General features: G+C 37.0%; 1 protein-coding gene across 4 annotated transcripts in view; it reads left to right on the top strand.

The window, feature by feature from the left end:
* Positions 1 to 14,702, top strand: part of LOC103462684 (neuroplastin-like) — a 36,091-nt gene that overhangs the window by 5,779 nt on the left and 15,610 nt on the right. For all 4 annotated transcript variants that reach the window (XM_008405619.3, XM_008405618.3, XM_008405620.3 and 1 more), the window contains exon 2: positions 13,652 to 13,999. In XM_008405619.3, the coding sequence (XP_008403841.1) occupies positions 13,652 to 13,999 (348 nt within the window). The remainder of the gene's footprint in view (positions 1 to 13,651; positions 14,000 to 14,702) is intronic.

The following is a 14,702-nucleotide window of genomic DNA, read 5'->3' as shown; positions in this document are numbered from 1 at the left end:
GGATCCAATCAATATACCTATATAGTGCAGCAGAGTGTCCATTATCATGTTTCATGCAGGCCATGCACAAAGGTTCATCTGTGAGTCTGGAAAACAAGCCGTAGAACTCGAGCCAAACTCTTACACTGAGTCATGGCTGCCCACTGCGAAATGTGATATGGCCTGCACTGATTAGGAGCAGCATTGCTGCAAAGATATTACGCACTGAAAAAAACAGTAATTTAAGTAATTCTCTTTTTTTTTTCTTTTTTTTTTACATAGCGATCGATTATTTGGTAGCATTATTGTGCTTTTTTGACCTTCTTTGTATTGAGATAATTAAACGCATTACAGCTAAGGCTGCTCTGCTGGGACTGAGATGACCTCTACAAGGACTCCGGAGGTTCATTTTCATTTTTTGTCCTGCCCGGCATTTTAGCTAATGATACACAGAAGCAGGTGGTTGTTTTTACATGCTTTGACACCAGATGCATCTGTGTTGTGTTGATACACAAATGATGACATATTAACAGTACAATTCGAGAGAAAGTATCCTTTCCCCTTCCAAATAAACATCCGAAGGCTTCCTGTCACACCACTGAAAGAAACTAGAAACTGACAGTTTAAAAACCTACATCGTGGGACCAATGCTCACACTGTTGTATTTTATAAATAATTGTTCCTCTGAAAATTATTGCATGTACTCACTTCACCAATTTTATACTATGGTTTAAAGGTATAAACCATAAAAAACACTTAGCTGAAATAGCTAAGAAGTTGTATAGGATAGTTTTGAAAAACTATATGCAATGCTTACATCAGGGGAAAACGAAGATAAAAAAACGAATTTGTTGTATTCTTCAAATACAATTTGATTCAAATTTTTAATTAAATAACATTAAAAATATAAAGCCCATTTGGACTCTGAAAATGAAGAGGCCGCACACCAACCATTTTTCTAAACTGTTTTATGCATCTGAAAATACTTCTACAGCCAAAGCAATCCTTGATGAGACAAAATAGAAAGTGTAGTAGCCTTCTTCTTATCAGTTGATCAGCAGTGAGCAGAAATAGGTGGGGTAGGGGAAATTATGCCCCTATCTCATTCATACAGCCGGAAAAACTCTGATCCCAGCAGTTTATCTGACATCTGATTTAAAGCAATTGTAAAAGGGAGAAGAGAAAAAAAATTTCTAAACTGTTTTAAGAACCTTTGTATACATTCTGTATGTAAATTCTTGTAACAACTGTCACACAATATTATAAAAACTTACTGATATTATATTTTTTGTAGCAAGAGAGCATATATTATCCCACAGTTTGTATAGTTCTGAACCCATCAAAGTGAGCCTTTTTTGAGGCATGTCAATATGGGCTTGCAAGAATGTGAAACTTAGGTGACAGAACTGCTACTGCAGAGAAGATTACAGGGAGTGAATACAAGTCTTGGCAAAAAAGTGTTATAATGGAGTTGATAAAAAATAAAAAACGTGTGAATGGAAAAAAACAAGCTTCTATTCATGTTGCTTAATGTGACATGTATTTCTAGCAGATGGTGAACAAAGCAGTAGCACTTCAGTTGGTGTTCTACCTGATCATCATTAACCAGAACACTATGCAGAAACCAAGCTTTATTTCATTGCTGTACTTTGTAATCCACTTAGGGTTTATGCATTAACAAAAAATGCATAAACGTTTTTGTTAATGACACCAGTGGAACAGTATCTGTGTGTCAGAGAACGTTATTTGTACTTTCACAGTCGAATAAGTGTAAAAAAGATCTTGAACTTATTTCAGAATCCTTCAATCTTTTCCCACATGCCCCCTTTTTTTGCATCATTAGCATTTGAGTAGGTCAATTGTTGTAAAAGCCTAATCTGACTAAATTAATGTTTATCTACTATCTTTGCATGTACTGAGAGGTGGGTTCCTCTTATTGCAGAGCAATCTGGCCATAAAAGCATTTTTTGGGGGATGTAATCCTGATCCACAGTTTGAACAGTCATGTTTTTTTCAGATTTAGTTGTATTTAGTTCTGGATATGACTGGCTGGATGCAGAGCCTCTGTTTTCAACTCAGGATTCTCTCTAAATATCTGTATTCTGGTTTATTCTGATAGACACTTCTTGGCCTTTTTGCACTGCGAGTTAGTTTTTTGTTGTTGTTTTTTTCATAAGTGCCACACAAGTAGGATAGTTGTTGTTTATTGCATATCTTAGCAGCTATTGGGACCAAGCAATTAAACACAATAGATGAGGCCTGACTCTCCAGTGTGTGATTACATTTCCAGGGAGGTACGCATATGGCTGAGACATATGGCACAGCGAAGATCCACAAAGCTCTCATAAAACAACATGATACATCAAAAATAAATTAGATATCAGAATCTTTAATATTTTAAACAGAAAACAATCAAGTAGAAATGTAGCTTAAACCAGGTGAGGGAAAAAAACTAATCTGACTTTATTAAGGCAGGAAAATAATTAAAAGGAATTAAACTGAATATTAGAATTGGACTGGGAAGAAAAATAAAAAAAACTGATGCAACTGTAAGAGTATCTTTTTGCATTGACTCTTTGCAGACTTTTGACTACATCAGCTTTCCTTATAAGATGCTGGTCACTGGCTGCTGTATTCAATTTCACCATGCTGCCTTTTGTTTACAAACTACTACATTGTCTTTTATGTGCACTGCTATAATTTTGATCCTCATTTTTCAGTATGTAAAATACTAGCTGGCTTGTCTAGACCAGTCAGGCATAACATTATGACCGCATGCCTAATAGCACTGCCAAACGAGCCCTGCTCTTTTAAGGCATGGATTCATCTTGGGCCCCAAAGTTGTGCTGCTGTAAACACTTTTAAATCTTCTAATCTTGAAAACATTCTAATTGAAAATTAAGAATGGAAGCAATATGTTCAATATATTTTGTCAATCATTTCAGAAAGTGGAATCACATAGATTTGTTACATTTTGTGTGAAACAGTTTAAGCCTGGAGTTCTTATAATTTTGATGATTATGGCTTACAGATAATAAAAACAAAAATTCTGTGTCTCAACAAAATTTGAATATAACATAAGGTAAATATGGAAAGGATACTTTAAACTGAAATGCCAGGTTTCTGAAAATAATGTTAATTTCAATGTACTCAATACTTTGTTGGGCTTCCATTTGCATAAATTAATGCATGTGTGGTGTTGGGTAGTGTTAAGTCTTGTGAAATATATATATATATATATATATATATATATATATATATATATATATATATATATATATATATATATATATATATATATATATATATATATATATATATATGATATTCAAGTCTTTCAAAATCTACTTGTATACATTAAAAACTAATTTAATATACACAAAGAACTCCAAATGAATATTTAGCTTTTTAGTAAATCAAGCTATGAACAGTGATACAGGCTCTCACAGGCTCTTTCACGAAATACTTAAATTTCGTTGTAATTTAATTTAACTTTATATTATTATCAGAACATTTTGTGCTGCACCCTAATTTGATTATTTTTCCTCTGATCCCTATTCAGGCCAGTTGACTCATAAATGATGTTAGGTTATGACACAAAATTAAACTTTCTTAATAATTGGACAGAACATGGAAAATTACTTTCAATTATTAGGCGATAATTCTCAACTGAAAAGTCAGATACAAAATGAAAAAACTGCAAAATATATGAAGAGGGGTCAAAGTGACCAGTGTCTGAAGCTGTCACACATAGTATATTGTCATTATTTACAAAAGATAAGGGGAAAAAAATCAAATATTATTTGTGTATGAAAATGTAAGTGAATTTTGTGATCTCATAAGTCATTATTAACTTAAGTAATCGTCTTTGTCATCAATGTTTTTACCCTCTGACACCGTGGTGATTCTAGGACGCTCTACTTTACAGAATTGCTTCAGCTGATTTAAATTTACTAGATTTTAATCATCCTTAAGCCCGTTTATCTTCACTGGTCCTTTGTACTACTGCGATTCTTTGCATTTGCTTTGGTGTTTGGGATTATTGTCTCATTTTGTGACCGGATTTCCAGCAAACCTCGGCTGTAAGGCAGATGGCCCCACAGTTTAATCTAACCTACAATATAAAAAAATAGATGACCGCGGTGCTCCTTACAAATAAGCCTTCATTGTAAAGATTATTTTTCATTCTCTAACATAAAGTTTTAGCAATCAATTTTGAACTAGCTAATGCCTGGTTTCAGCTTTAGCTCAAAACCTTATGCAGTTCCTTTAATGTTGGACTTAAACGTGCGCGTGGTAGAATGTGTATTAAAAGAAAAATGTGTAACTTCACTGAAGGTTTTCCATACTACAAATAATTTTTTGTGTAGAATGAGGAAATTATTAAATGATTCCAAATTGTTGTTATGTAGTCAAATAATTTTCTCTAAATTATTGAACTGCAACTATATTTTTTAGAGGATTTGATTAGCACTGATCAGATTTTTGTGGCCATTTTTTACTGAATGGAGAATGGCTAACTATGAAAGATCATTGAAAATATTTCGCCATTCATTCCTACTTCCACTTGTGTGACTGGGTTTTAAAAATATTTTAAACTCAAAGCAAAATGATTAATCAGTTCTCATTTAAAATGCTTTCAGCAACAAATCCAGCAACAGCGTTGTGAGAAGCATGCCATAATTTCTAAATTCAGCATGTTCCATGGCAGATGTTGAAAGCTCAAAAAGATAAAAACATTTCAAGTCAGTCAGCATTTTATGTACTTACTCAAAGTATTGCTCTCGCTTGCTCTCTGACAGCCTGAATGAACTGCGGACATGGCTCGAAATGTTGCAGCAAGTAGTTTCTTTTTAAATACCTACTACATCCTTGAGTTTCTTCTGACTTAACATCTCAGTTTTTTAAAAATAGATCCAGTTAAGCCCAAAACTATTTATAACCTGCAGATTTAGATTTAAAGTAATCTTTTAAATTTACCTACATGCCTTTGCTGACTGGAGGAATTCTATAATGGATCGGCCAGAGTTCACAAAATCCATGGAACATGTCACAAGAGACGGATCATCAAAATATAAGAAGATGGATGCATAAAAAAAAAAAAAAAAAAAAAAAAAAAAATATATATATATATATATATATATATATATATATATATATATATATATATATATATATAAATTCCCTTCTCACCCTCTGCGGGTGGTCTCTTTCATCTTTCATTTCTCTGAGCTCGGGTCCTCTACCAGAGGCCTGGGAGCTTGAGGGTTCCTCCAGTATCTTGGCTCCCTACTGCACATTTCTGGACTGAGATGTCTGATGTTGTTCCTGGGATCTGTTTTAGCCATTGCTCCAGTTTGGGGGTGACTGCCCCGAGGGCCCCGATGACCACAGGCACCACTGTGGTCTTCACCTTCCAGGCCTTTTCCAGTTCCTCTCTGAGGCCCTGGTATTTCTCCAGTTTCTCGTGCTCCTTTTTCCTGATGTTGTAATCACTTGGTACTGCTACATCCACCACAGCCGCTGTTCTCTGTTGTTTATCCACCACCACAATGTCCGCTTGGTTCGCCATTACCATTGAAAACATGGATATACATATAAATATATATATATATATATGTAAAAATCATTACCTGAAATTAAGTTAGACTAAACCATTGCTGTTTTGTGTCAATTACAACCAAAATTACTGCTATTTGCCAAATATCAAATTTTATTTATCTTTTTTACTTTGTTCTGTTTAAAATGCATTTCCTTACTATTTGACAATATATTTCGTTGTAATTCCTTTTAAAAGAACATAAATTAGTGTTGGCACTTCCTGACAGAACGCGTGTAACCGAGTCATGTTTGCAGGGTATCTTGCTTCGATACACCTGTGCACATCTGCCAACACAATCTTCTATGGGAATGAGATCAGGGTTGAGTGATGGCTCTAATGTCCTTAAGCCAATTTGTAACTAATTTGGTGGTATGCTTTGAGTCATTGCCCATTTGGAAGACCGAAATGTGCCCCAGCTTTAACATCCTGACTGATGTTTGGAGGTGTTGCTTCAGTATTTCTCCTCCTGATGCTATTAGTTGAAGTGCACTAGTCTGCCTCTAAACTCCCTCAAAGTGTGGATTATGCTTGTACCTGTTTCAGATAGCATCTTCACAAGATGATTTCCAAATTTTGCACAAAAACATGGTCTTCCTGTTCCAGAGAAAGGTTTACCAAAGAATGAACCAGACCAGCGGAGGCACACGATTCTGCTTCTGAGATCTTGGCTGATATCTTGAGATTTTTAGCAAAATGTCACACAAAGAGTCACAGAGTCGTTGCCATATATACATCCATAGGTTTGCACTTTTTAATCTTAAAAAGTCATGTTTTTTCAGCTGACCATTTTGTTTAGAAGTATCACAATCTCTCTCTCATCTTTTGAGCATTTAGCAAGTAGGTATAATTTTGATAATTCTAACTATAATTTCTAGCATCATGAAAAATAAAACATTTAATCTGATTTAATGTCAGACAATGAGTCAAAAAAACTTGCGTAATTTTATACGACGGTTGTAAAAAAAACCAAAAGCCTGTCCTTCAGGCGTAGTAATCCACTCTAATCCACTTTGGGTGTAAAGTATCAGTGGGCCCTTTATTACAGTGCTTGTGGTAAACTTATTAAGTTTTTAAAATAATAAAATCTGCTGTGAATTTCCACAACACATTTAATAATAGATAGGAAGTAGAATACAATATGCCATTTAAGTCTTATTTATTTTTATGTATATTTTGTGACTTGCTAAATGACTTTCCTACTATTTGATTACCTTAAGATGTCACCTTTAATGTTGTCTGTTTTTTTAAAAGCGAGCATATTTGGTGATCAAAATTATAAATAACAGCAAAAGACCCATTCTGTCCCACGTTTTGAATTGATTTCATTCGTCCATCTTATGAATTGTGTGGGTCAGAGTTTTCTGAAGAGGAGTCTCTTCTGTCCGACACTGCACTGGGTTTCAGCCACCACTGAACCATTTCTTGAAGGACCCCTTTTTAAGTCGGCCATCTAATCTTGTTAACGTGGACTAAGCCTTCTCCTGAGTGGATTTGACCATACAGAATTACCGTGTCACAACCAATCTAATGACCATTTGGAAGAAACGAGCAATCTGTAATCACATCAAAATTGTCAAAAGTGTAGTCCAGTTAAAAGGTTTCTTTTTGGATATTGAGAAAAAAATAAGAATGATAGATTTTGAGGGAATAAAAGGCACAATAATGAAATTAAATTGAGTTACATTTATCTGAAATCTACAAGTAAACTTTACTGAAAATAAACCAATATGTCAATAAGTGTCAGCAGTATGCTAGAGTGAAAAAAACAAAATCACATTCACAACTGAACGTATTTCAGTTCATCGGCCCTAGGGGGTTTCCTGCCCTCTGCTTTCTATGTGTGTGTGTGTGTGTGTGTGTGTGTGTGTGTGTGTGTGTGTGTGTGTGTGTGTGTGTGTGTGTGTGTGTGTGTGTTGTAGGTCTGTGGACAGAGATCCAGGTTGTAAGTAGGCAGCTGACTCACCCAGAGGCTGTTTGGTGATGGTGTGTGGCTTGTTGTCTGTCCTCAGGGGAGCTCTCTACTCTACTTACGCGAGGGGGGTGGAGGGGTGTCTAGTCTGGACTGACTGTGACTTTCATACGCCTTCAGACAGCAGCAGTTCTAGTTTGTAATGCCACTGTGCACAAGTTAAATGGGAGTAGAGTGAATGTGTTAGGGCAGGTATGGTGTGATGAATACATGCATCGGCCATTTACAGGTATCAAGGTGGACCAAGGTTTTAGGCGGTTAGCTTCCAAATGGCTAACAGTTTGAGTCATGCCATTACCACAGTTTAAGTTCTTTCATTGAACTGCCAGAGTTTTAAAGTAATGCAGCACATTCTGGTGTCCTAGTAGTGAAATAAAAAGAAAAAAATGTATCTTACTTTTGAACATAAGCTTTGAAATGTAGCTTCAAACTACTCTATTACCTTACAATGCACAGCGTAATTTATCGATATAAAAAGCTAGCAGTTCCTGTGTTTTACTGTGTATGTTTTAGATTCTCCTTTTCTCAGCACTTGTGCTTAATTCAAGAAGAAACACATTTTTAATAAGTCACCTTACATGTTCCCTTTCAAAATACTTAGGTAGATCCTCCTCAACTCCACCCAAAAATAATTTCATTAAACTTTGTTTAGAACAAACAAAACTGAGATCATCTCATTTGTTTGTCAGCTGACAGCGTCTCCGGCTAAGACAGGCTGGGCTAACTTCTCTTCTGTCACTAAGTTACTGAGATCCATCCAAATGGTCTGCCGCAGCATCCTGTCACTTTGCTTCTCCCATAACGACTTTGAAACGAATGAGCACCGGCTGGCTGCTTTGTGTTTTGTTTTCACTGTCTGTGCAAGCTCCCCGTTTAAACAATACAGAAATTGGTGTGCTCACCAGCCTGGTGCTGTCTGCCGTTTGCTCAGTGCCTATTTCTCCAGAGTCTCTCTGAGCTTGAATTCGAATTAAGTCATCTGTTCACTTTTTTCCTGGTCTAATTTGCCATCATCTTGGAGGACGTTCCTGACCTCTTTTGAGTAGCTGTAATATTGTAATCATTAGCTCTTAGGCATCAATGACACGTTAATGTGCTCAGTGTCACACTGTGTTTTTCCTTTTTTGCTGTAATCATGGCAAATAGTACTATTGTAAATTCTTAGTGGAACTGAAATAATGATTTAACGGTGTAGGTGGGTAGGCTTGTATTTGCCCTCCGGTGCTGTGTGGTGGGTTTGATATGCCCAGATGTTAGCAGAGAAAAGAAAGAAATGCTAATTACTACTCATATCTTCAGGCATTGCACGTAGAAACCCACAATCCTTCTCCTAGATTCATCTACCCGCTTGAAGACTGCTTATCTTTTCTAATCTGTCTTCATCAGTTTTTCTTTCCTATCTTCTGATTTAGCTTTTCATGTCTAGTGCATGGCAACAGAGGTATTGTTACTGTTTTACCATTGAATTAATTAATCTTATTAAATGCGTAGTTCAGAAAATTTCTAAACTCTCTAATTTATTGTTTCATGGAATTAGTGTTTTTGGTAATTCTTTAGTTGATAGGGTGTGCATAAGACTGACAAGACACTGTCATAAACATAACATAACACCTGTCATGAACATGATGGAGTCTTTATGAATGTTTATGACTGTTGTCATGAAGTGTCATTTGGTAAGTAATAACACTTTTAATGCAAAGTTGCTTTAAAAGTTGCATTGAAAGTCCATTAAAAGTGTCAACTTTGCATTATTTTGTAAATAATGACAGTTCAGTGCTAAATTGGCACTTATAGTGGACTTATACATTTCTCTATTGATATCGTTTTTGCGATTGATTAACCTAGAGGGATATTTGTTAATAAAAAAAAAGTCAAAAACAAATATAATCTTACAATTTTTATCACAAACAACAAAATAACTCCAAAAAAGTTTGAGACACATGTATAATAAATAAAATGAAGCTAATTAGTCATGTCTTTAAAAATAAAAAAGCCAGAATATTCAGCATGTTGTGTGTCATGTATCATGAGATTGAACAGGAAGTGATGAAAAATGCCTTATTTAAGTCACAAAAAAAACTGCACAGGGAAATAAAAAAATCTATTGTGCTATTTATGTAAAATATGGTCATGAAGACTGTAACATTTCTATGTGATAGAATACATTTCACCAACATGAAGTCTGCCCATTAACACACAGGTACAGTCTGAATCAGTCATGTACAGGTCCAGATTCCTGTCAAAACATTTGCCCAATTTAGTCAGAAAATAATGTTAGACAGCTCTGTAGAGTGGGTGGCCAGCTTGATAAACCTATGGTGACGTTGACTTGTATTTTGTGAGCTCATTAGTTGCAGCTATCACTCATGCATCCATGCAGATCCTTGAAACCCTCTGCGTGTCTTCATCAGACTTAAATTATTCCCAAACTTTAGACACTAAAGTGTTTTCCTTAAAACAATTGATGCTGTACAGTTTTCAAACTCAAAAACTTCTAAAAACTTACAAGTCAATAAAAGTATTGATATTGATGGATTATTGTACACAGTATAATCAGTTATGAGGATCAATCGCAGCAGCCCTACTCCTTATGGCCATACATGAAAAACCGTAGCTGCCCTTCCAGGTTTTGAGTGAATAATCTGATCTGTTTCTGTGTTCATGATGCATTACAGCGCACATTCCTAACAGATATAAGAGCTGTTGTATTGAGACACGATGCAGAGTCCAGTCCTCTTGGGACTCCATGCTCTTTGTTCCAATTTCCTCTACAGCAATCCAGGGCAGAGTTAAGGTGCTGTACTTTTCTGATTTTCCTAAGCACATGCGGTCACAGCTGAGAGGCTGCAGAGCGGGTGGAGGAGACCGTCTGCGGTGCAGGTGATTTGTCATCAGATGAGGTTCATTAAGGCTGGCAGTGTGTTGTTGGGCCAACCACTGATGTGGAAAAAGGTCATGAATCAGCCACAGTCCAAGGATGATTTTGGTAATATTGGTGATATTGCTTATTGATCCCATAGAAGGGTTATGGATGTTATTATTAAATTCACAGCAGTTCTAAATAAATACTGATTTCTCTTTCAATTAGCGAGTGAAAGTTGAAAAACGAGATTTGATGCACTTAATGGGTCCACTTTCTAGTTTAAAATTAAAATTATGAAAATAATCTTAAAGGGGGTAAGTTATGAAAAATCGACCTTTTTGAGCTTTACGTCATGTTATGATATTATTCCCTCATCAAAAATATACATAGAGTATTTCTTTGATTCTTTCATGCATGTTTGAGGAATCCTTTAATCTCTCGCAGAAGCACTACAGGTTGCCTAAATAGCGTTGATTGCTCATACAAAGCGTTGCCTCTTTACTCAAAGCTCCTCCTTGGAGCTGCAGTCTTCAGCCGAGCTCCTGCCCCACAGAGCACCCTCTCCCCTTGCTCTTCTGCAAAGCTCCACCAGACTAGCAGCAGCAGCAATTAGCAAACACCTGCTGGGCTTATCATACAAACTACTTCTCCAGCATTTTTAGGCCTGGTTGTAAATTCCACAATGGAGCAATGTTACTATAATGTCGCACTGAGGCAGAGTGTCGAAAAGAGCAGGAGCTTCTTAAAGAGACAGGCCCAATTTTGAGGCGTGAAATTGCAAAGTCAAATTTCTTTTAAGTTATGTTTGATACAGAATTTTCATAACTGAAGATAACATACTTGATTTTGCTCGGATGAGTTATGAAAGCCCACTCCTTAAAGTCCAGCTTATCCAAAATGTAAGCTGGTTGACCTAATTTCTGCCATTGCCGTCATACTCTGATATGGACAAAATGAGATTAGACTGAACTCATTCAATTACATTTATATCTGTCAATATCTGGAAACAGTGTTTAATATGTAGCTTAAATCTTAAAAATATTCAGAATTTTTATAACAAAAACTGTGTTCAATGATCAGATATACTTCAAAGAGCTATAATGTAATATGATGCAGATATTGGGGGAGGCAGCAAGGTAAATAAGGCCAGGGCCATGAATTAATGTTTGCAGGCAGGTCGTTTCAGAGCGTCAAGTTTCCTTCCATAGCCCATTGACATGTGTGTTCTGTGAGTCGGTGACTCCAAATTGCCTAAAAGTGTGAAAGTAGGTGTGAATGTGTTTGTCCGTCTGTACGTATCAGCTCTGTGACAGACTGGCAACATGTCCACACTGCAGCTCACCTCTCACCTGGTGTGTTCTGGGATATATTCCAGGCACACATGATCTTTAACAGCACAGTTAAGGAAACATGCCATTTTAATTTATAAAAGAATATGAAATATGTGCACAAAATTACAAAAAAAATGATTACATTTAGGTTTGAAGGAATTACTATTACACCTATTTTTTGTGGGATTTGAGATGAAAACATTGAGTACATATACGGTAGTTTATGGTATTTACTCAAAACGTTTGAAACAAAATGTATAAAACCTGGTTGTTTTACATTAAAACAAAAATTTTAATTTTTAATAATGAACAAAGTAAGCTATACATAGGGCTGCTTGGTGACACAATAGCATTCGAATCCCAGCCTAGAGTTTTTGTTTACATGTTCTCCTTGTTTCTGTGTGGCTTCTCTCTGGGTAGTCCAGTTGTTAAATTAACTGGTCGATTTAAATTGACCTCCGGTCTGAGTGTGTTGTTTGTCCTGTGTATCTCTGACAGCTGATTAATTAACTGGATAGTTATGGCAGAGAAACACAGCAGATTAGTTGCTCTTCTGCTCTTCTGTTTTCTGGAGCGCCCCTTGTACCACATGCAGACCATACTGACAGGGTCTGCCTCATCATTTTTACTGGCAGGTCCTGTTTACGAGACCAAAAATGAAAGGCATACATTTTTTCATTGGCTTCACATGATGAAAGTCTGAGCTTTTTGCTGGAAAATGGCTTGTCTTTGTAAGGAAAGGAAAACTGTGGTACTCATCTCTCATCCAACTGACCAGCAGTGTAGAGCAATGTGTAGCAATGGGGGAGTGCAGTGCTATTCTTCAAAAAGGTTGAAGAAACCCATTCCAGCGATGCATCTTCCCAAATGTCTCAATAAACAGAACCTTAACCTGTAAGAATGATGAAAGAGTTTAGTGGTTTAAGAAAACCCTCTAAAATCTATGCATGCCTTCATCCAGGTAACCTGAGATGTAATATTCCATAGTGTTTGCATATATTCAGTCACAGTCGTTCCTTGCACATTTACCTTAACTGCTAATCATATAAGTAAGAAAGAAAATATGTTCACTCAGTTTGAGCAAATATGTTCGAGTGTTGCCACAGACTTAATGGTTTAATGATTTCTCTCCATGTGATTCATTTATTTGTACTGCTCTGTCTTTTTGGATCATTGTTTACTTGTACATGGGAATGCACAAAACACCAACACTGCTGAGTTTGTTGATAAAATGTGTTTGACTTGAACTTGAACAATGACTAACCTTCTCTTTTTCTTCCTATCAATGATTTTGAGGCATGCTTCTTTATGATTTGCCTTTAATAATCTTCTCTTCTTTACATGTCCTTTAACTCTGCTTTATGTCCTTCTCTATCCCTTGACCTTCCCAAGCATTTTTACTCGTCCAGCAAGATCTCGAGAAACTCATCCATGCATTTATCTTTAGTCGCATTGATTACTGCAACAATGTCTTCAAAGATCTGTCTAAAAAGTCAATCAGGCAGTTGCATCTGATCCAGAACTCTGCTGCTCGCGTTCTCACTAAAACTAGGAAACTAGAGCACATCACCCCAGTCCTAAAGTTCTTACACAGGCTACCTGTAGCTCAGAGAATAGATAAAATACTTTTGTTTATAAATCACTGAATGGCTTAGCACTAAAATACATTAAAGACCCGTTGTTTTATCAGCCTTCCAGACCACTCACCTCTTCTGGTTCAAATTTGCTCTGCATTCCCAGAGTCAGAACCAGCAACTGGTTACTGTATTATGTTTTTATCATGTAAAGCACTTAGAACTGCCTTGTTGCTGAAATGTGCTATACTAATAATCTTGACTTGACTTGACTGGACTAACCCTCTTCACCCCTTTCTTTTCCTACCATCTCGAAACACCCCTCCTCTCCAGCTGGGTTTGTGAAGTCGCCACTGTCTGAGACTAAGCTTACCGGGGATACCTTTGAGCTGTACTGCGAGGTGGTCGGTAACCCCACTCCAGAGATCCAGTGGTGGTACGCCGAAGTCAACCGGGCCGACTCCTTCAAGCAGCTTTGGGACGGAGCCCGGAAGCGCCGAGTGTCCATCAACACGGCCTACGGCACCAATGGGGTCAGTGTGCTCGGCATCACGCGCCTCACACTGGAGGACTCGGGGACCTATGAGTGCAGGGCAAGCAACGACCCCAGGCGCAATGATCTCCGACAAAACCCGGCTATCACCTGGATCCGCGCCCAGGCCACCATATCAGTGCTACAGAGTGAGTGATCTATGTGCTGTAGTACCTAGATGATGAACAAACCCTGTCAAAACCTTTCCAATCTCAAAGGAGCCCAGCCACAGTACTGAAGAAATTACTATTCTTCAGTAATTTTCTAAATCCTTCATGCCAGTGGTTGCATTTTATATCTTGGTTTCTGGATACAGTTTGGTTATACCTTAATGTTTTCTTAGTGAGTTCCCAAAATCCCCCGAGAATTTAGATGACCACAAACCCAAGAGCTACAACTAGTCTTTATCTAGCCTTGTTCTGTCTTCTTTTCCACCAGATATCTTTGTTTCTCTTTTGCCATGTGTCCTTTTCCAACATTCCTCTTATATTGTTTTTTTCTGTATTCCAATTTCATCCTGTTTTCTATTCCTAGATTCATTTGTGATCTTGCTTTCCCATCATGTCGTGCCTCTTTTGTTGGGTTGATTGTTTTATTTACTTCAAAGCATTGCCTGCCAGCTAAATGCAGTGGAAACCTAGTGGTGCTTTGAAGTAATAGTCCTTTTGATTTAGCTTTGTCACTCCGGGCATGGTGTAAATGGGACTATAAGAAGACACAAGGAGGGGATCCATTCGGGTGTGATTCCCGCTGTCAACTTCTTCCTGATAAAAGGAAACATTTACTGCTTTCAAATTTATGTGTGGTAATCCAATAAGGGTACAACCACATGGGCCCCTGGAGTGTCTCATT

This window comes from Poecilia reticulata, chromosome 3 (genome assembly GCF_904066995.2).
Source record: "Poecilia reticulata chromosome 3, P_reticulata-male-v2, whole genome shotgun sequence".
Lineage (NCBI taxonomy): Eukaryota > Metazoa > Chordata > Actinopteri > Cyprinodontiformes > Poeciliidae > Poecilia > Poecilia reticulata.
The sequence above is the reverse complement of the archived record's forward strand: the minus strand, read 5'-3'. Positions and strand labels throughout refer to the sequence as shown.